The 19,734-nt window shown below is 50.6% G+C and overlaps 1 protein-coding gene across 7 annotated transcripts in view; it reads left to right on the top strand.

Annotated features, from left to right (window-relative positions):
* Nucleotides 1-19,734, top strand: part of PLEKHG4 (pleckstrin homology and RhoGEF domain containing G4) — a 91,337-nt gene that overhangs the window by 23,223 nt on the left and 48,380 nt on the right. For 6 of the 7 annotated variants that reach the window (XR_004753741.1, XM_035336438.1, XM_035336444.1 and 3 more), the window contains exons 3-6: nucleotides 3,875-5,954; nucleotides 11,062-11,277; nucleotides 15,152-15,275; nucleotides 15,542-15,635. Coding sequence is in view for 6 of the 7 variants with exons in the window: in XM_035336438.1 (XP_035192329.1) it covers nucleotides 3,875-5,954; nucleotides 11,062-11,277; nucleotides 15,152-15,275; nucleotides 15,542-15,635 (2,514 nt within the window). In the remaining variant the exon portion in view is untranslated. The remainder of the gene's footprint in view (nucleotides 1-3,874; nucleotides 5,955-11,061; nucleotides 11,278-15,151; nucleotides 15,276-15,541; nucleotides 15,636-19,734) is intronic. The other variant, XM_035336439.1, reaches the window with a different exon arrangement.

Here is a 19,734-nt window from a genome sequence, read left to right as displayed (position 1 = left end):
GGTCATCTTAGAAGTGGGGTTGAACGTCACATTTCTTAATGGGCAAATGGCCCCCAAATAGGTTACTCTGCTTCCAGGTTTTAACAAACTCTTTGTGTCGGGTCGGTGCAGATGGGATCCAGCTTTATGTTCATGCTGCCGGTGATGGTGTCTCTTGCTTTTCATGTGTATAAACTATTTGTAATAGTTTGAGAACTGATCTTTTTTTTTGTCTGCCACCCCTCCCCAGATGGCGTTAACATATTAGGAAATATTCTGATGGCAGAAGGGTTGATGTGGTGCAGTGTGCAATTCTGTAGTCTTTTCTGGAAAACTGCTTTTTTTTAAAATTTATTTTTTGCTTAAAAACCTGATGAGCAAAACACTTGGCTGAGGCACTTCTGTAAGAGAGAGAAGCTCGTTGGCTGAGGTGCTGTGCAAGTCTTAAGCTTGATGGAAAAGTGAGTGAATTATGCACGGCCTGAGAATTTCTGAAGCCAGCAGCAACTTCTGGAAACTGTGTGTTGTTAGAGGAGGTCTTGATTTGCTGAATTCAACCATGCTGTATAAGAAAGGGACTGGTGGAGATAACTTTCTTGGAGATCAGAAGGCATGAGGATGTAGGACTGCCAAGTTCAGCTCCGCTTGATTTAGAAGGTAGTATAGGCAAACTGTGTTAGGTTGTAGGGGTTTTATTAAAATTGATTTAATAGAGGAAAACAAGGAAGGCAGATCTGCTTTATGTTCAAGGTTAGGATGTAAAACTAATATTAACGTGACCCTCCAAACTAAACCAAGTCTTATTTTGGTTTTTATTTAGTGGTAATACAGTACGTGGGTACGGCAATAGGACAGTTGGTCTGAGAGAACAGAGGTAAAGCTGCCGTGACTGAAATGAGTGAGTTGAAGAAAAAGGACTGGCTGATCTCCCTCCTGGAATATGGAGGAAGTTAGCACATAAAGCTTAGAACAGGGATTTTTATTGGATCTATTAAGGCAGGGCTAGTAACAAAGCGCAGAGAACAAGATGAACATGCAACAGCAGCAGTCACTGAGCGCTGAAGGAATTAACTGACCCTTTAAAAATCGGGTAACATTTTTTCATGTGGTTTGTTCCATGGCAGGTAGCGTAAGACTAGCCTTTTCCATAAAACCGCCTCTGTCTAGAGAGAAAAGTTTGGTTGTTTAATCTCTTCCTTAAAGGATTTATTATGGAGTCATCTGGAAAATTAATTACTGTGTCAAAGGGATGGAGGTTTATGCAAGCACTGCAAGATGGGCAGCAAGCTGGTGAAAGGAAGGATGTGTGTACTGCAGTGAAAGCTGAGTTGGAGGCAGGAGTCATGAGACGCGTATTACGGCTCATCCATGACCTTGGCATAAAAAGTAAGAGTATGGAGATGACAAATTTGTGATGAAACGAGTCTGGGAGAAATGAGCAATAACAGGAGGAGGAGGAGGAGAAGTGTGTTACACAAGATGAGGTCTGAAACTCCATGCTGGAGTTTTTATAATGGTAGAGTCAGAGGACAGGCACGTGCCTCCGACAAAGCCAGGGACAGAATGTCTGTTGTGATCTGGGGTTCGTCAAGTTGGAAAGAGAAACTAGCAGGTGACTGGGTCACCGAAGGGGCATGACAGGAGGACGAGCTTGAGCTTAGCTTTAAGGAGAGAAATGCTTCTAGCCCAGCTGGGAAGAGTTGCTGCCATTATACCCAGTGTTTTGCAAGGCTTTGCACAATTAAAAAGTGGTACAGAGAGGTGTTAAAACGGCATCACCAAGGAGGCGCTTCAGGCAGGCCTAAGAGATGATCAAGGGAGACGTGTTAAGGTGATGTGACATTGCTTAGTAATTTTAAGTGATGAGAATTCATCAGGGGAACAAGCTCCGCGGATGAGGAGGAGGAATTACCAAATCTGAAGAGCTGAGCAGGTGCAGTGAGGATAAGAAACCTGTCTGGCTGAAGGTAAAGCTTGATGAGCACAGGAAGTAAATTGATGCCATTACCTGTTGCTTTGACGTGAGTGAGGATCCATCCCAGAGGTTCCTTCCAGTTCGGTGGCCTCTTTGCCGTATGGCAAATTATTTGAATTAAAGTATTTTGCTTTCATCTGTCTGGCCTGCGGAATACAGCATTTTTATAAATAGCTTCCTTTGTCAAGACTTCCATGTGACCATGTAAGAGGAACAAGATAAAACGTCTGAAGTCAGTGCTGCCAATGCTAACATCGATGGGTTTCTAGGTGTCAGCTTTCTAATTTAAGTATTGCATCCCATCCAGGGGAGTCCTTTCTAAAACCTTGTCATGTCAGAGAAGGATGAAATGAATCATGGAACTGAAAATGATTGCTTATGTCATGGCTTGATTTAAGTCCTACTTTACCCCAATGGAATCAAGTTCAAAGCAGTAATTTTGTTTTTTGAAGCTGTGATAAAGCTGTAAATAATTGAGTCAAGTCAGTTCAGCCATGGAACTGCAGTTCTTCTCCGTGGTTGGGAACTGTCTGAGATGTGTCTTGCTTGAGACCTGAGATGTGTCTTGCTCAGAGACCTTACTTTTATTTAAAAGAAAAAAAAAATAGTGGTGGGCCATAGGCTGCCCTGAGTGCTGCTCTGCCTGGGAATGAGGAAGGATTTCTAAGAATCTTGAAGAGGATTAGTACTGGGCCTGTGTTTAAGAGTAAATGGGACATTGGCCAACCTGTTGTGGGTCTAGGGAATTAATGGAATGCCTATAACAGGACCTTTAAATGTAAAGGTAGAGGAAATGCTAACAAGAAACATCCAAAACATGGCTATACGTTAGAAAACATAACTGGGCAGGTATGTGCCTAGCAGGCACCTGCAGGGATTGCCTCTTAGCCCTTTGGTAACAAAAATATCGAAGTGTTAACCTGAACCAAAACAGTGATTGACTTTAAAATCTGAAGACTATTCAGTTTCTGGTGGGAGTTCTTAGAAGTGAAAAACATCCCTGACATGAAGCAGTACCTGGATGACGAGGAAGGCAGGTGCAAAACGTGTGTTAATTGGATGGGTAGGAGGAACACGCAACGTAGCTGAGAGTCCTGGGGTCAGCAACACCGGGAAACAGCAGGTGCAGGGCTGCGCAGCTCAGTTTTGCAAAATAACCACATCAAGGATTATCAGGTAGGACGAGGGAAATTGCTCCTTGTATGGGAACTGATCTGGGTGTGAAGACTGTAGGTGGTAAAATGGACGCAATTCCAGCTGCCGATGGGACTTGCTGCCCTCCCCATCATCCCGGTCTGCTTTCCTCATTTGCTGCCTCCTTTCTCCTGCTTTGTCTTACCGGTCTCTTTCCATGCCCGGGGAGTTGCAGCTTGGTTTCCAGCGTACCTGGTGCAACCTGGAGCCTGCTGCGGATGCGCTGGGAGCGGTGCTTGTCCACCTTCTCCGGGAAGGCTGCGGACGGCCTTCAGTTGAGGACGCTGGTTTTTGCATTTGTTGTAAGCAGGCTGCTGTCAGCCTGCCTTTCTCTAAGAGCACATGGTTAGGGGTGGTCTGATTCTGCACTTTCTCAGTATATCCAGTTAGTTCTTAATGAGTCGGGCATGAGGTAAAGAAGGGGTTTCATGGGCTTGAGCACCAGCAGGTGAGAACTCCTGACCTCTCTGCCATGGGGTTCTCTGTGCTGGAAAATAGGGTTGGCGCTTGGTCCTTATTCAGCTTCTGAGGTGCTGATGACTTGTCTTGGTAGCTTCTCTTGTTTCTGTTTTTTAAGAAGACCTCACCAAGGAAAACTCGTGTACACTACTTGCCAAAGACCCTCAATTCAGCTACGCAGGGCTGCACAAGAGAAATTTGAACTGTCTGGAAGCCTGGGCTGCGATCTGTTCCTGATGCTGACAACGCTTTCTCTTTTCTCCGTAGGTTCAGTACTGTGGCTTGCTGTTTCGCCATGAGGGCTGGCCCCTGTGCGTTCACGAGAAGATTGTAGTCCAGCTGGCTTCCATTGACTGGCGAATCTTGAGGCCTGGTGACTTCTACCTGCAGGTGGTTCCCTATCTGAAGAAGTCTCCGCGGATTGTACTGAAATGTTTGGCGAAGGACAAGCATAATGTAGAAGAAGTTGTGATTCCAGAAGTCTCCTATACCTCTATTTTCACTCTGGAATGGTTGAGTACTATCAATGGAGAGCGGATGGGTATAGCACTGGAAAATTGTTTACTAACCACTGACGATAAGATATTTCGTGTTCCCTGGGATAATGTGGTTAATCCTGAATTTATAAATAAACCAAAAGTAATTGAAAATAATATCATCACTCCAGAAATAGCGGAGGAACCTTCAGCTTTGTGCCTTCCCATGGACCATGCTGAGTGCAGCTCAGCAGACCTAGCACCTCAGTATCTACAGGAACCAAATCCAACTAGAGACAAACTGGTTAGCAGCCCAGCTCCACAGTTAAGTGAAACTCTTGTCAATGGTGTGTGTACAGATCCTGTGCCTGAAGAGGACTTGAAAAGTGACATTGAAGGGGAGTACGTTGAGCTTGCAGAAGTTTCACTGCCCTGCTTTGGGCCACAGACAGACTCTTTAACCCAGGCAGTGTCTTTAAGTTACCTGACTCAGCCCAGGACACGAGTGAATGCGTCTAAAGGCAAGCACAAGTTTATTGTCATTCAGGACAGCACCTACTCCAAGAACCTAATTCAGCCAGCACTTATGCAAAAGGAGCGCTGTCAGATGGACACTCTGAGGACTTCTGCAGAAGTTCTCAAAAATGTAATTCCTTCGGAAAGCAACAGGATGATGGCCCGTGAGGAACTGTCTCCAGAAGGTCAGCTGGTGTCAGGTGGTGCTGGAAGCATGGGGAACAGCTCTCCTGCGGCTGCGTCTCCTGCCTGCGGTGCAGAAGATTCCTCCCCTGGAGAGCAGGAGACCTGCAGCGAACACTCGATCGATTGGCGATACGCACTGTGCAGCTACAGTGACGCGTGCGCTGGAGATGGTGCCAGCTGTAAAGCACAGATGACTGGTTCTGCTGGAAATATGCAAGTGGAAGGCGATGGTTCTAGCAGAAATCCTGGTGTTGAGGTGTTGGAGCAGAGCCCAGAGACAAATCTAGATGCTGCTGCTGAACGGGGGATTCAGAAGGGGCATGGAGAACCACTGGCAGAGAGTCAAAGTGAGGTGACACAGATGGATCCCTCTCCTGTGCCTGTCCCGGGGCCTTTGGGACCACACTGCACGCTGAAGGAAGATCCTGGTGTTTCTTGCCAGAGTGTTGGTGAAAGCATTGCACAGGTCCAGGCCGCTGCGTTGCCTGTTGTGCCTGAGAGTTCGGATGTAGGTGTGGAGAGAGGCTCTCCTTCAGGGAACGTGACAGATGGAGCAGCAGACCGTGCTTGCTGCGGTGATCAGGAAGAGAATACGAGTTCTCCGTTAAATCCTCCAGAACAGATAAACCAAGGAGAAGCAGATGAAGTAGAGCTGGGAAGAAGAGAAGGCCCCGAGGAAGTCAAAGAGATTGAACAAACACTGGCTGTAAATGGGAATCGTAAGAAAGGTGAAGAAGCCGTGCTACTCCCAGCTGCTCTGTCAGCAGAGAGTGAGGAGATGGCAGGGCAGCTGGATACCAGTGACCCTTCGATGGGTCTTGACGCAGAAGCAGAAGGCTCAAGTCAGTTCAAAACCCTCAGGTCTGGAGAGAGGCATGAGGAACGACAAAGACGGGCAGAAAACCAAGGCCATGGAAGTGAAGCGAGCTCTTTGCTGAACCCAGAGTGCGTTGCAGCACAGGACTTGCAGGGAGGGGAGGAGAACCAGGGAAGTTTTAGTGATGGGGAAAAGTCAAAGACTGGAGCCTTAAAAACACTGGAATCCATTAAGGAGGAGCTGGAGGTTGGACCACCGTCCTCGGGGCCTGCTGAGGGGAACCCCGAGCCCACTGCTCTGCACTCCTCCCAAGAGGCAGTTTCTGGAGCGTCATCTCCTAAAGGTACAGCAGGTGGGTGTTTGTGTGGTTACCTGGTTGGGAACAGGTAGAAAGCAAAGTCCTCTGGAGCTGCTGCTGACAAATATTGTCTGCTGGGAGGCTCGGGGGTAATAGCACCAACTGCAGGAAAGCTGCCACTTTTCATGGCTCGAAGTTAGCTTCTCCTTCAGAGCTGGGTTTAATGTAGTATTTTGTTCAACAGTTGTCAGCATATTGGCGTTTTTGCAGAAGAGTTCTGGTGTAAGAGATTTTTTATTTCAATTAATCTGATTGCTGGTGACCTCCACCCGTTACCTTCATCGTGTGCAGGTTCCGGATGCACGCTATGGGTGTGCGTGAGAACAGACTGGCCGGGTCTGTCCTGGTTGAGCACTGCCTGTAGGAAGGGAACTGTGGCAAAAGGAAGGAGCAGGGGATGGTCCAGTGAGGTACTAGCTACAGGACATGACATGAGATCAAAACATTTACATGCTGGCAGCTGGGGTAAGAGGCAAACTGCAGAGCTGAGGGATTCCCCACCATCTCCTTCCCTCTCTCCTTTCCCCTCCAGCATGCTTCCACCGCCTTGGTTATCTTTTAAGTAGGAGCTATTTAACTTGAGTGGGAGAGCTAATATTAATTTTTCAGGTGGGAACACAAAGGCACAGAGAAATTCAGGTCAAACGACAGGTTTAAGCAAGTATTGCTCAGACTTCTCGATGCCTGGGTTTCTGTGCTGGAGCTGCGGCCGTACAGAAGACATTGAACTGTCGGCCCGGGTCTCTGCCTCTTGCACCAGGCTGCAGGCAGCGCGCAGCCTCTCTGACACGCTGCTGGCTTTGCCTGGCTCTGCTGAGTCTGGAAGCTGTAGCTAGATAGATACGCAGATCGCATCGAGAAGCGCGCGCGTGCGTGGCGGGGGCGGGTGAGACATGCCATTCCAGTTCAGCAGCTCTCATCCCCGGGACCCCTGGCTAGGAAAATTACCCGGCGTGAAATATCGGAGCGAGGACGCTCGAAAGGGTTGGAGATGTGCAGCTGCACATCGCTAGGGCATGTCTGACCCTGCGGAGGGACGGGCTGAGAGCTGGAGTTCTCGGGACGTGCGGCCAGCCTCTGCTCGCAGCGCGGGGATAGCAGTCTGCCTTGCCGCTGCGGCACCCCGTCTTGGACTGCGCAGCCTGGGCAGCATCCAAAAGTCCCATTTTATCCGAGGCCTTAGTGGGACCTCCTAACGGAGGAGCTAAAGCCTGCGTTGGTTAATAGGAAGCTTTACTTTACACCTACGCCAAGTATGTTAATTCTGCAGTTAGGCAGGCCCGCTGTTGCCGAGCATTTCTGATACTTCTGCAGTGCCGGGGGTTTCTGCTCTGTGGGCTGGATGGGTCAGCTCAAAAGTTTCTGGTCGTGAAGAGTGTGTCTGTCTCAGCATCCAAAACCACGAGCAACGAAAAGAGGTCATGCTGCCCACCCGCAGCTCCTGGGGGATGTGTGCCAGTAAATGAGTGTGCTGCGGGATCCGGCCCCCTTGAATGAAGCTTTCTGCGCCAGCCACACAGCAGGTACGGGATGATGGCACTTCTGACCGAGCTGAAGCTGGCGTGGACTTCATGTTTGCACAGGACTGGGCCTCAGAAAACCTTGGCTGTGTGGAGGGCAGGCTGTATGCTTCCCCTGTGACTCCAGGGGCTGCTTGTTCTGCATTCCCATCTCTTCTGCCTAAAATTAGCCAAGTCCAGCTGGTGGATGAGATAATAAGTGCGATGTTCTCGCTGCTCCGTAGGACAAGTCTTGGCTGCTGCTGTGGATTTCAGCAGCGCCGGACCCCTCCGGGGCATGTGTGGAGCTTGTTTTTAGTGAAAGAGAATTTAAATGTTTCTGGGGATTTGGTTGAATTAAGTGATGTGCTTGTGGCCTGCTTCTGATGATGTCAAGCTGTGGCACTGCCATGCAAAAGACTTACCTGAGACTGTACAACAAAAGAAAAAACCTAAATTACTTGAAACTCCCCAAACAACTGCGTAAGGCAGAGGGCAGCTGGGCAGGTGAAGTATCCGTTAGCACTGGGAGCATTTCTTATTACAGTCCCAGCTACAGTATTTAAGTTTAATCTATTCAATGACATTAGATTACTTTGAGATCCAAGCAAGTTATTCATCTCCCTTTATCTAGCCCCTTTAAACCCTCACAGACATCATAATAAGATAATTCAGAGATAAAATTACAAAGTGAAGCAAACGTCCCGGGCTTGGTCCTACAGAAGCACTTCCCTCTCGCAGCTGCTCGGTCTGTGGGCGCGTTGAGTCCTCGGTAACTGGCTCGTGTCGGGGTCCTTTTGCTGCTGTGACTGCAGACTGTGCTTATCTCACCGCAACTATAAATAACAACCAAGCCAGTTCCTAAGTGTCACTGGCCACGCTCGGATCCCAGCTCACACCTCGGTGGCAGTGGGCAGCCCCACGGTTTGTTCTCTGGGGGGTCTTTGTCAGCTCGCGCCTTAAAGCAGACGCTGGCGATGATATCTGAAAACACTTTCAGAACTGGGGCATCTGAGTTTGCTGTGTCTGCAGATTTCTCCTGATCCCTCAACTCTCTCCCCTTCCTCCCACTCCCGTTCAAAACCTGAGCTTATTTTCTGCACAAATGTGGCCTGGCTTAGAAAGATTTTGAGGCAAATGTGACCCATTTTGAGTCGGTGGCTTAAACTTTACGCAGGTTCCATTTGCAGAATATCCGACTGCTGGTTTTCCCTACGGACTGACTTCAAACAAAAGTGAATTTTGAACCTTTGCAGCTCAGGAAAAGAAATCCTATATTTAGGGGTGGAAAATAACTTGATCTTCAAGAAATCGGCTGAAAAGCCCTGCTGGGGGGTACTCAGCAGCACCTGCTGGGGCGTTTCAGTCCCGTTCCGTGTTTCTCCATGGTGTTAGCATAGATGATACGGGCGCCGGGGCAGTTTGCAGGAAAAATGCTAATGTCTCTTTGAAATGCACACAAGCAAATCATCCTCTACCGCTTCCTTGACCTCAGGGAAAGGTGGAACCTGCAAACACGGCAAATTCAGATGTCCCAGTTCTCAATTTGCTTTTTGATGTAATCCTCCGCATTCTACAATTTCCGCTTCAGCAAGTGCCTCCGCCCCGGATCGCAGGGAGCGCGGTGAGCTTGGGTCTGCAGCTCCCCCTGCGCCCCCGGGGCCGTGTCTGGTGTGCTGAACAACAGCCCTCTGGGTCTGGGGAGCTGCTGCTTGCTTCCGAGGAGAGCTGTGAGGCAGGGCTGCCCCACGCAGTTGTGTCTTCCTCTTGCCCGGTATAGTTCCTTCAACGCAGCCGTGTTCCCTTCCTTGTCTTCAAGTGTCACCCTTCGGTTCTCTTTGCAGGCTTTCTGCATTTAGTGCAAGTTCCTTGGCTACCAGTGGTCTGTGGGCTTGCTGCCGGGCTGTGCAGCTCCCTGAGATGTTCTCCCCCAGTCACCCAGCCCTTAACATGAAGCGCTCGGGGCGTGATTTACTTGCCTTGTTGCTACCCCAGCCATGGGGGATCTGTGCCCCTCTGAAACACCACCAAAGGAAGATCTGGAAGCGTTGTCCAAAGTGAATGAGCTCCTGCATTACCAGAAAACTGAGGCTGAGGTGGTGTCGGGAGCAGAACTGAGCCCTGATGTGTCCCGGAGCAGTGCAGAGGCCTGGAGCCATCAGCCCAGCTTACGTGGCCAAACGCAGCAGGCGCCAGGCTGGGTCCCAGGGGTGCTCCCTGAGAGGGCCATTACCGGGGCTCTGCAGCGAGCCTGGCTCTGGGGCACAGCCCTGGAGCCCCTCCTGGCTTCCCCCCACGCTGGGTATTTTTGCACAGTGAGCTGCGCTGCTTGGGGCGCTTCTCTTACCCACTTTAGCAGTTTTGGAAGCAGTTGGGGCTGAGCCTCAACCTGTAAATCTCCTCCGCTGCTAAAACTTGTATTGAAAGCCACTTCAAGGACTGCTTTGTTCCTCATCCTGCTCTTTAATGAAGTATTGGAATCTGTTGGTAAATAAACTGAGTCAAGTGTCAGCACTGTTGATGCAGCAGGAAGGTAGGATGGTTTAAGTCAATTTCATGTAGCAATTAAAATGTGTGACTTCACAGCAAGCACATAAATACGCCACTCTTTTATTTCCGTAAAGAGAGGTTGGGTTTTGTTGGTAGATACCCAAGTGTCGTGATTTGCAGTGAAACATCGCCTTTTTTCTCCAGTGTATCTCTGCCAAACAGTAGGATAGCCTGGCTGTGGACCTTGGATCCCAAAGACATGTTGCTGGCTTTTAATTCTTAGCATGCTGGGAAATGGGGAATAATACTTCTTCCGTAGTAGGTAGAGTTCTTCTCTCCATCTGCCTTCCCATGAAAATTGAAAACTCAAAGCGAGGGGAAAGCTGGCATTACTTTGTGCGTAGTAATGAAGATTAACCTTGGAATCAGATGGAAGTGATGAGTTGTTTCAGAGCTGAAGTGTCAGGGATAGGAAGCGTTTTCTCCAGTCCCCGAACTGAGCTGATGGGGCCAGTCGGTCCCTTCTTCAGGGCTTAAAATAGGTTTTTGCCTTTCACATTGTCTGTTAATTAAAAAACCCTGGGAGAGCCGAACAAGGTCTCTTTGCTGGCTAATTCCCAGCTGATTTGTCAGCCTTGAGTTGGCTTTGCCTTTTCAAGAAGTAATCTGAAAGTGGTGTCGGGGGAGTCACTGTGCTCTGATGGAGCAGCTCTCCCTGGCAGAGGCTGGCTTATCGCTTCGGTGTGCTCGAGCTGCTGGAGCCCAGCCAGGGGCTCGCACTGCTCCAGACTTCGGGGCTGCCAGCAGACACGTACTGCTCGGGACGGTACCTTTAGAAGCAGGTTTGAGCACAAGAGTCTTGATCTGAAGTGAGTTTTTATAACTTGCAAACTCGATGATAAACTGCTCCCTTTTTTTGTTGTTGCTGGAATCGCTGTAGCGTTCGTGTTACAACTGGTTTTGGAGCAGGCGTGCTGCTGGCACGAGGACTGGAAGAGCTGCGGGGCGCTGGGGCTGGGGGCACGTCCCTCCCTCCCTCCCCAGTCGGGGATTTACCTGGGCCCTTTTGGGTGGAGCTGTGCTTTAGCTTCTGCCTGCTGCTTGTCTTCCAGGGATGGTGTTGGAAGGGACGGAGACGGTAAAAGAAGCGACTGGCACGGCCGTGTCGAAGCCAGCGGGTAAGGTCTGCGCCCCGGAGGAAACCTCAACAGCTGCTGTTCCCCCCAAATCCCCGGCTTCTGGGGCTGCCTGGGGTGGCCGGCCTGCACCTTCCATAGTCAAGGATGTGAACCCAGAAGTGCTGAGGAGCGGAGTTGCCTGCCTGCCAGGTGAGTAGCCGAGCCACAGCGCGTCTGGGCAGTGGGGCTGTGGCAGGGCAGAGGAGCCGTGCTGTGTTTTTAGGGCTGCAGTCCGGTGCCAGTCCCGCTCTGTTCACCCTGAGCCTCTCCAGAAGCAAAGCGTTCTGAATTCTCTAAAGTTTCTGAATGGGAAGGGCAGGAAGTGGAACTTCCCTCCCATGAAAGTCATGTTAACTTGGTCCAAAGAGTCTTAAAATGTGAACAAAGCATGCGTGAGTCAGAAATGCCGGCTCTGTGGGCTCATACCACTAGTTCAAAACGAGGAGAGTGAGGATGCAGCTAATGACGGGCTGGTGGGCCTGACATCAGACCCGGTCACAACAATAGGAACTTGATTCACTCGGTAGATAATTAAAGGATGAGAGTGTCAAAGATGCTGTTTGACAGTGCTCTTGTAAAACCAGTTTTATTCTTGGTAATTAGAAGTTCGGTTGATTAAGCGTAGCTGCCAAGGTAGAATAGATTTCTACAACACATTTGATTTCATGACGCATAGCGTTGAAAGGAATATCCCGATGCAGCGGGGATGAGCAACATGTGGGATGGACGATAGCGTAGCTAAATAGCAGATGACAAAACTAGCTATCAGGGGAGGACTTCCCAGAATTGTTCTGCTGAGATCAGTGGTAGGTCAAACATTATTCACTGTTTGTATCTGATACGGCAGCAGATACCAAACTGCTGCGGATAAAACTTCTGGATGGGACAAATATTGGCAGAGCGGTAAACAGAGCCGAGGCTGTTGGGCAGAGCAGCCAGGATCGCTTGGAGCGCAGGGCCCGAACAAAAAGTCTTTGTGTTTAACTAAACATTAATTTAAACAGAGGAAGTGAGATCTACCTCTGCAGTGAGAAACAACCGTTTGGCAGCATCTGCTTCAGCACCCCCGTGGGTTTGTTTCCCTCTTGTCCAGTGTGGGTCAGGGAGAGAGCGGCATTCAGGCAACTCCGGAGGCACTCGTGACTTAAAAGTTGCCCCAAGAGCAGAGGAGAGGCCAGGCAGAGCTGTGCAGCATGGGGATGCTGGGAAGGAGAGCAGAAAGGCAGCACTATGGTGCTTCCCCTCGGTGCTGGGGCTGCAAGACCAATTTTGACCCCAGATGTGTAAAGAGGAGGGAAGGACTAGTCAGGGTAAGAGTGGTTTTGCCTCTGCCTACTTGGTGATGCCTCCCAAATAGTTTGGGGTGTTCTGACGTCCAGAGGTGGCACAGCAGAGGGAGACAGCACTTTATTGCAGCTGAAGGGGATGCCCCATGGTGGGAGGCTGGAAGCTTTGTTAATCTCATGAGGGGGTTGAGGATCAGGTCAAAAAAACACCTTTGTGTCAGAAGGAGAAAAGGGAAATAGGACTTCTCCAGTCTTCTGGGCAATGGTGAGATGAGAAACCAGGTGTAGGGCAGAGTCACAGTACCTGCAAGCTTATAACTTAGCACTGGTAGGTATGTAGGTTTGTTATTCAGGGTGGACACTTCTGTGGTGCGTATGCCAGCCAAAAATTCCAGGGTTCATAGCGGAACCCATGGCCGTTGTCGCAGAAGAAGCCTGACTGCATGATGTGCTGCTCCACCGTTGTGCTGCATGGGAGCAATCTGACAAATGTTAAGTCAGCTGCCTTCAGATGTGGGGTGAAGGGATGCGCATCTGAAGTGCGTGGAAGAAATGAGGTTTGGGCTTGATGCTGACTCCGAGGGAGCTTTGGTCTCAGAGAGGGATGACGTTCTCTGGGGACGCCGTACGTGCCAGCTCTCCCTGAGGACTGCCCAGTGAAATCCAAAAGGAGACACCCGAGGGAACGCGTGCATCACTCAGTTAAATGCTACGTTAGACATTGGTGATGATACGATAATTACATTAGAAAGGATAGATTTTATGACAAGCAGAGAATAAGGAGTAATTAATAGACTAGGAGGTGATGGAATTGGTAAGAAATTTTCCTTTCAGGGGCGTTTCATTCTGGTATTCTGCTCTTGAATCACCTGGCTATGTCACTGTCAGAGACCTAGTCCTGGTGGCTGTTGCTTTTTTGACCTAGTCAGGTAATTTCCTAGGCTCCTATGTGCTAATTAGAGGTTTAATCAAGCTCTGGTGATGCCCAGCCTCCCTGAGGGACAAAAGATGATGCTTCAGTGCAAGGAGGCTTTTACTGAGACTGCTTATCATGCCATTATGCCTGTAACTGACTGCTTTGCTTTTTTAATTTGCTGATGAGCCCCTTAGCTCAGGAAGCAAGGTGTAAGCTTTTTCTAATTCCTCTCCAGTTCTGATAATGCAGTATTTCAGGAGTGGCACAACTGCTCCTGAATCACACAGACCATCGGAGCTTTTGGCCCTGCTGTCAGCAGGAGGAAGCCGGGAGGCAGGCAGCCTGGCTTTCAGCAGTGCCCATCTGTGCCTGTGGCCCTCGCTCAAGTCACGTCCTAGCGGCAGGCTGGGATCACACCGGGACAGTGTTTGGTGCTTGGGGCTGTCCACCTGCACCCGCTGGACCTCTCAGCTCACACCTCCTGAGAACGGGCAGAGGGGTGGTCCGGGGCTGTCACCTCCTGGGGCAGGGAGCTCAGAAGAGGGAGAGAGGCTTTGCTTTCCCTAGGCCTCTGTTTTTGTCATGTGCTTGGGAATTTTTCCCCTATCTCATTCCATTTGTATGACAGGAAATGCCTTCTGTTTTTGTGAATTACTTTTCACACAATAGAGGTGTGGTCCCTGCCGTTCTCCAGATCACTTACCTTCCTGGTGGGGCGCCAGCTCAGGGTGCTCTCGCCTGACCGCTCTCACTCGACGGGCCTCGCTGCTTCTCAACGGGCAGAGGCAGCTCTGGGCCTCCGAAGTGGTGTGCCCACCTGCTCCTTTCCTCCCCTTAGCATCTGCAGAGGGGCTCGGATGTAATTCCAGTCCTCCTCTTCGTAGTTCTGTCATAGCTGAAGCCCAGAGCTGCAATATCACCTAATTTGGGGAGCTCCTGGGGCAGGCTCAGTTCCTGTGGTCAGCTGTGTCTTGGGGCTTTTGGGAAGCGGGGCTCAGAGAGCACTTGTGGCTGGCTGAAGCGGAGGGGTTTTTCTTCCTCTGTGTGTCACGGCTCAGCTGTGCTGCCCAAAATGGGCCTTAGCCATTCCCTCGGCACTGAGCCAGCCCTGGAGCTGCAGGCAGGTGCGTGTGCGCTGCGGGGCGTCCACCCCGCGGCCCCCAGGGAGGAGCTCCAGGCCCCTGCCACAGGGCCTTGTGCTCAGGCAGCCCTGTCTGGCTGTGAGCCTGGCTCAGCCTGCGGTGGGTGCGCTCGGTCTGCGGGGGCAGTGTGCGTGGTTCCACAAACCCCTCGAGTTCTCTCATCTGCCTGCGCCTGGGTCTGGGCCACGCTTCAGCCCTCTTCCATCCCCATCTGCCTTTTGGCAGGATGGAAATGGGAGGTGGGCAGAGCACGTGGCCCGGATGGACGGGCTGGGGTCCTGTGTGACACTGGAACACAAGTGGGTGTGAGGTTGTTTATCTTGGGCTTGAGATTCTTGCTCTTCTCCAAAGGTTGTGTTATCATTTGCCAGCTTCCGCCAAATTTGGTGAGGAATGTGAGGTTGGGTAGAAGAGAGCAGTCCAAATTTAATGCTGCCCTGAGAGAAGGACGAGCAAAGCGCAGCTAATTCACTCTCGGGCAGCATTTGGGTACTTCAGAAGTGTGTTTATAGCCCACCACGATGTGCAGCATAGGCATAGTTCTGTGCAGCATAGTTCTGTGCAGCATAGTTCTGTGCAGCATTCCCAGGAAGGTAAGAGGGGAAGGAGGCGTTCACACCTGGAAGCAGGCTCTGTTAGTTTGACATCCTTACGTGACTTTTTTTCCCCTCCCTTTACAGGTACCAGAGATAAATCGGGACGTGCGGTGGCAATAATAACGACGAGGAACACGGTCTGGTTAAACCCCCACTGCAACACCACGGAGCTTGTACGCCTCCTCCTGTACTTGCACAGCATCCCAAGGTCTGTGGCACTCGGGGGCTGACGGGGGCAGCTGCTGCCACGTCCGCTTGTCTTGTGGGGTGTGGGAGCTGAGGCAGGGAATGGAACGGGGGGATTTGGGAGCTGCGATGGGGCAGTCATGCAGCAGCTCCGCAATGCAGCGTTGTGACGTGGTATTTGAGGGCCAGGTCTCCAAGCTGAGAGGGAGGAAGGATCTGCAAGGGTTGCGGAAGTCTCGCTGACTTCCACTGTTGGCTAACGTTACCTCTTTTTCTCTGTCCTTGCAGACCCGAGTGTCAGGCTTTGGGTCTGACTGTTCTGGTGGATGCTCGTCGCTGCTCACCGGTTCCTGCGCTCTTCAAGGCATTCAGCATCTTGCAGGTGAGCCTCGAGCTCGGACAAAGGAACATGACTTGGCTTGCCGTCTCGGTTGGATGTTATATCTCCATCTGCCATGTGTCTCCATCTGCCACCTGGCTTTGGGAGATGGAGTGAGGCACGCAGCCCTGTCCTAGGAGGATGACCTGGGCTTGCCAGGCTGCAGCCAAAGCAAAAAAAAAAAATTGAGGAAGTCAGAGTTAGAGAACACCCCTCCAGTGTTGCTTCCATCTCTATGCTGAGAACCATTCCCAGGTTGAAATGCTCTCATGAATTGTTGTGCTTGGAGGTGCTGGCCAGGAAATACGCAGGGATTGTTGCCCGCCACAGGGAAGGGAGCAGCCTCTGCCTGCTGCAGAGGGAGGGGAAGGGCACTGCTTGTCAGACCAGGTGGAAGAGCACATGCAGCTGTTGATGTGGCTGCTGGTGAGTGATGGGAATCGGACATGCTGTAACTCCAGACTGCTTCAGGTCAAAGGCTTTCTATCAATCACTTGGAAAACAAGTGGGTTGTGTTGCCCCTGCTCCCAAATCACTTCTGTCTGCTGTTATTAGAAAGCCAGAGGAGATGCTGGGTTGTAGCTGTGACTAATCTTGTTTAAGCAGATGTTCCTTTTAAATCAGAGCTCAGGTCTCTCAGGGCTCAAGCTCTGCAAACTGGAACGGGGCAATGTTTTAATGAGGCTGGTGTCTCTGGTTTATGTGCTTTGGTGCCACATCTGAGAGCTGGGGCTGAGTCAGAGCTCTGTCCTCCTGCTTCCTGGGCTGGGTGGAGCTGGGAGCTGTATCAGTGGGCTTGCTCTCTGGGGGAAGGAGTTATCTGGTGCCCTGCTCAGTCCTGCAGAGGTACCAGGCATGCGATCTTCTCTTTCATGCTGTGCCCACGTGGCAGTGGGCTTGCTCGGGCTTCTGAGTGCTTCCATGTGGGTTGCAAGGCTGTGTTTTAGGGGGGTGATTTGGAAATCAGCAACGTGTTGAAACGCAGTGTGCTTTTTGGACCACTCCTGGGTCCTCAGTCTCGTAGAGAGTGGCAGGAATAAAGCCCTCCTAACCCTGAGCTTGCTATCCTCTGAAACGGGGAGGGAGGAAAAGCTTTTTTTGCACTACTTGTGTAATATCCTGCTGTGATGTCAGGTTGGCTCTGAGCATGGGGTAGAGCAACAGTTAGTTAGCAGGGATTAATGTGCTGCAGGACAGGTTGCTAGAGCTGAAGGTGTGCTGCAGGTAACAGTGACTGGCGGAGGCTGATTACTCTGCTTGTGGTTTGCTGGTCCTTACCCTGCCTCCCTGGCAGACTCTGTAAACAAGACCTGTTTGGCTGGCTCCTCATCTGGTTGTGGCACCGGGGTAATCCCCTGGCTCCGCTGAGCCGCTTGGGGATCCTGAGCATTTACTTCTGGTTTGCCCCTGTCTTCCCATGACAGTGCTCTCATCTGCTCTGAAATAAGGACAGAGACGTTTAGAAAACTGACTGTAACTACAACGAGGCAGCTAAACTTTCTAGAGAGCAGCAGGGTTTGCTGGGCAGTGGATGTTGGATCGCAGTCAATGTGCTGTGCTTGTAGGGTCACAGAACAGATGTCTCCTTGGGGTCCTTTCTGAAATCCCCGATACATCTCTTATCGCTGGCAGACTGTCTCTGGAGAGCTCGTTTCTCTGCTGCTCTGCTCTCTACTTCAACAGGATTTTATTTACCTGGCTTTTGTGAAGCCTGCTGTGAAACTGTGGGTGGAATCTGTTCGGTGTTGAGACCCAGTGTTGCTTGTTCAGTTCTGAAGGGATGTTTTCCTCTTGTCTCAGCAGTGAGGAGCGCTTCACAGTGGGTAAGCACCGACCAGATGACCTAACACAAAATCCCTTCGTGCTGCAGCTCTCGGTCTGTTAACCCTACAGAGCCTCCCTGGGGAGGGAAGACTGATCCCAGAGGTTTCTGGGTCAGCATCAGCCAGGCTGAGGAAATACCTCTTCCATTTTCCATCTTTCTGGAATGAACGTGCAAATAGAATTTCTAAGTGCCAACAGACAACTTCTGGTGCCTGCAGGTAGCTTTCCTGCAGCGCTGGGAGAGCCACCTCATAAGCGGGTGAAAGCTTCTCACCCTCTTTGCCTTCAGTTGTCTTCTGCAAGACTTCCTTCCCTATCCTCTTTCGAATATGGGCGGACGGGCACTGCTGGCAGTCTTTCTGTCCCGGAGAGCACTGGGAGCAGAGGCAGAATAAAGTGCTGCAGCTAACTTGAGAAGAATTAGGAGATGCTCTGGCAGCTCTGTACGGAGGAGAAGGGAAGCGCGCAGCGCATACGTGCTGCAAGAACAGATTGTGCTTGTTCCTGCGGGAAGCTGCGTAATGATGCTTTGGAGCAGGATTTGTGCGGAGGTGCTGTGATGTTTGGTCGCAGCTCTCCACGAGCTGGCTCCATGCTGTGGGGGCCTGCAGGGGAACTTTGCCGTGCAGCAGTGGGGCTGATCCCTCGGTCAGTGAGCAGGCAGGGCACAGACAGCAGGGTGTGTGCGCGCTGGGCTTCACTGAACACATACCTGTGGGATTTTCTTCTGCCTGAGCTCTCAGAAGCACGATACTTCCTGAGCACTGTGCATCAGTGTGAAAGCTTAACCGTGCTGCGTCTGTGTGCTGGACCTGGCGGGGAGAAGCCTGTCCACGAAGCCAGGGATACAGTAGCAGTTCAAAGCAGGAAATTTCTGTGTGATCCTTGCTCTCCAGGAATGTGTTTACAAGCCCTGTTACTTCAGCAGTATGGAGGACCTTGGTCTGATGTTAAAGACCAGGGACCTCCCATTGCTGTGTTAGCAGTGCTCTCGGAGGTTGTGTGGCATTTGGGGGCTGCCAGTGCTTCAAACTGTGCTGATGCTGTTAGGTTTGGCCTTGGGCTTCCACCAGAGTCAGGAAGCTAGAAGATGGTTTGGAGGAAGATGGAAGAAATTACGTAATTCTTTGATTTAAAAAATAATAAAAGGACCGGTGTCTACCCTGCTGCTTTCTGAACTGCTCTGTTCTTTGATGTCCCCATTGTGGCGGTGCCGGAGGTGCGGAGTCCATTGGAAATGTGGGGCTCAGTATCTTTGCTTCCACACAGCTGGTTTTGTTAGCAGAGGAGGCAAGAGACTGGGCGAAAACCTGCAGGAAAGCTGCTGCAGGTAGCATCCTGCTGCTTCCAGCTCTGCCTGCGTCCCAGAGAGCTTCTGTGAACTGTTTGAGTCTGCTCGGGTGGATCCCTCAGGGCTGGATGAGTCTGGCTTTTCTTCAGCTGTTTAAAGAACAAATATGGTGAAAAATACTTCATTTTTTTTCTGGAAATGTTTCTTTCTCTTGGTCTGGAAAGCCCTGAGCTTCTCCCCTGACAGCTTAACTTGTGAATGGTTTTTCAGTTGCTATTTTCAGCAGCAACAAACAAGCAAATGAGTGTTTGGCTGCGGTAACCCTGTGTTACACCATCGCTACCTTTATCCTCTCTCCGATTGCACATCTCATGACTGCTGAGTATAAGAGGGATTGTGAAATAATACATTTATTTAATTTTTAGAGTCATGACCTGTCTTGGCACTGTGGCTAGTTCTCATCCTTCAGTACTTTTTAGCAGACAAATTTAGAGCTGCATCCCACTGTACGTTCAGGCAAATCCAGTGCTGCTCACACGGCTGTAATGTCTCCCCATGCTCTCTTCAGATGAGCTTTAGTATTTACCTAATTCAGCCTAATTATGCAATACATTCTTCTTGGCCTTTTGATCAGTGTTCAAATAACAGTGAAAGTGTGAATGAAAGGGATTTGAGACGGCTGAGAAACCTCTGACTGTTCTGGGAGGTGTTTCAAGCTGGGATTTTTTCCCTGCCTGTTCAAAAGGATCCTCTTATAGCACTACAGAGAAACGTCTTTTCCTTTGCTCGGCAACCTCTGCTGCTGCCCGCACTTGCAGGATTGGGTTGTGCTGGCGTTGTTTCTTAATTGCCACGCTGGGCCCAGCGTCAGGTTGGGCAGCTCAGGCTCTGCGGGGCGATAGGCACCTGCCTCTGCGCTGGAGCATTTACTTAAACGGGGCTCCCTTTTTGCTGTGGGCTCCTGCGTGCAGGTTCCCTTCAGCTCGA

This window comes from Oxyura jamaicensis, chromosome 11 (genome assembly GCF_011077185.1).
Source record: "Oxyura jamaicensis isolate SHBP4307 breed ruddy duck chromosome 11, BPBGC_Ojam_1.0, whole genome shotgun sequence".
In the NCBI taxonomy this organism is placed as follows: Eukaryota; Metazoa; Chordata; class Aves; order Anseriformes; family Anatidae; genus Oxyura; species Oxyura jamaicensis.
Note: the sequence above shows the minus strand (reverse complement) of the source record. Positions and strands in the feature narration are given on the sequence as shown.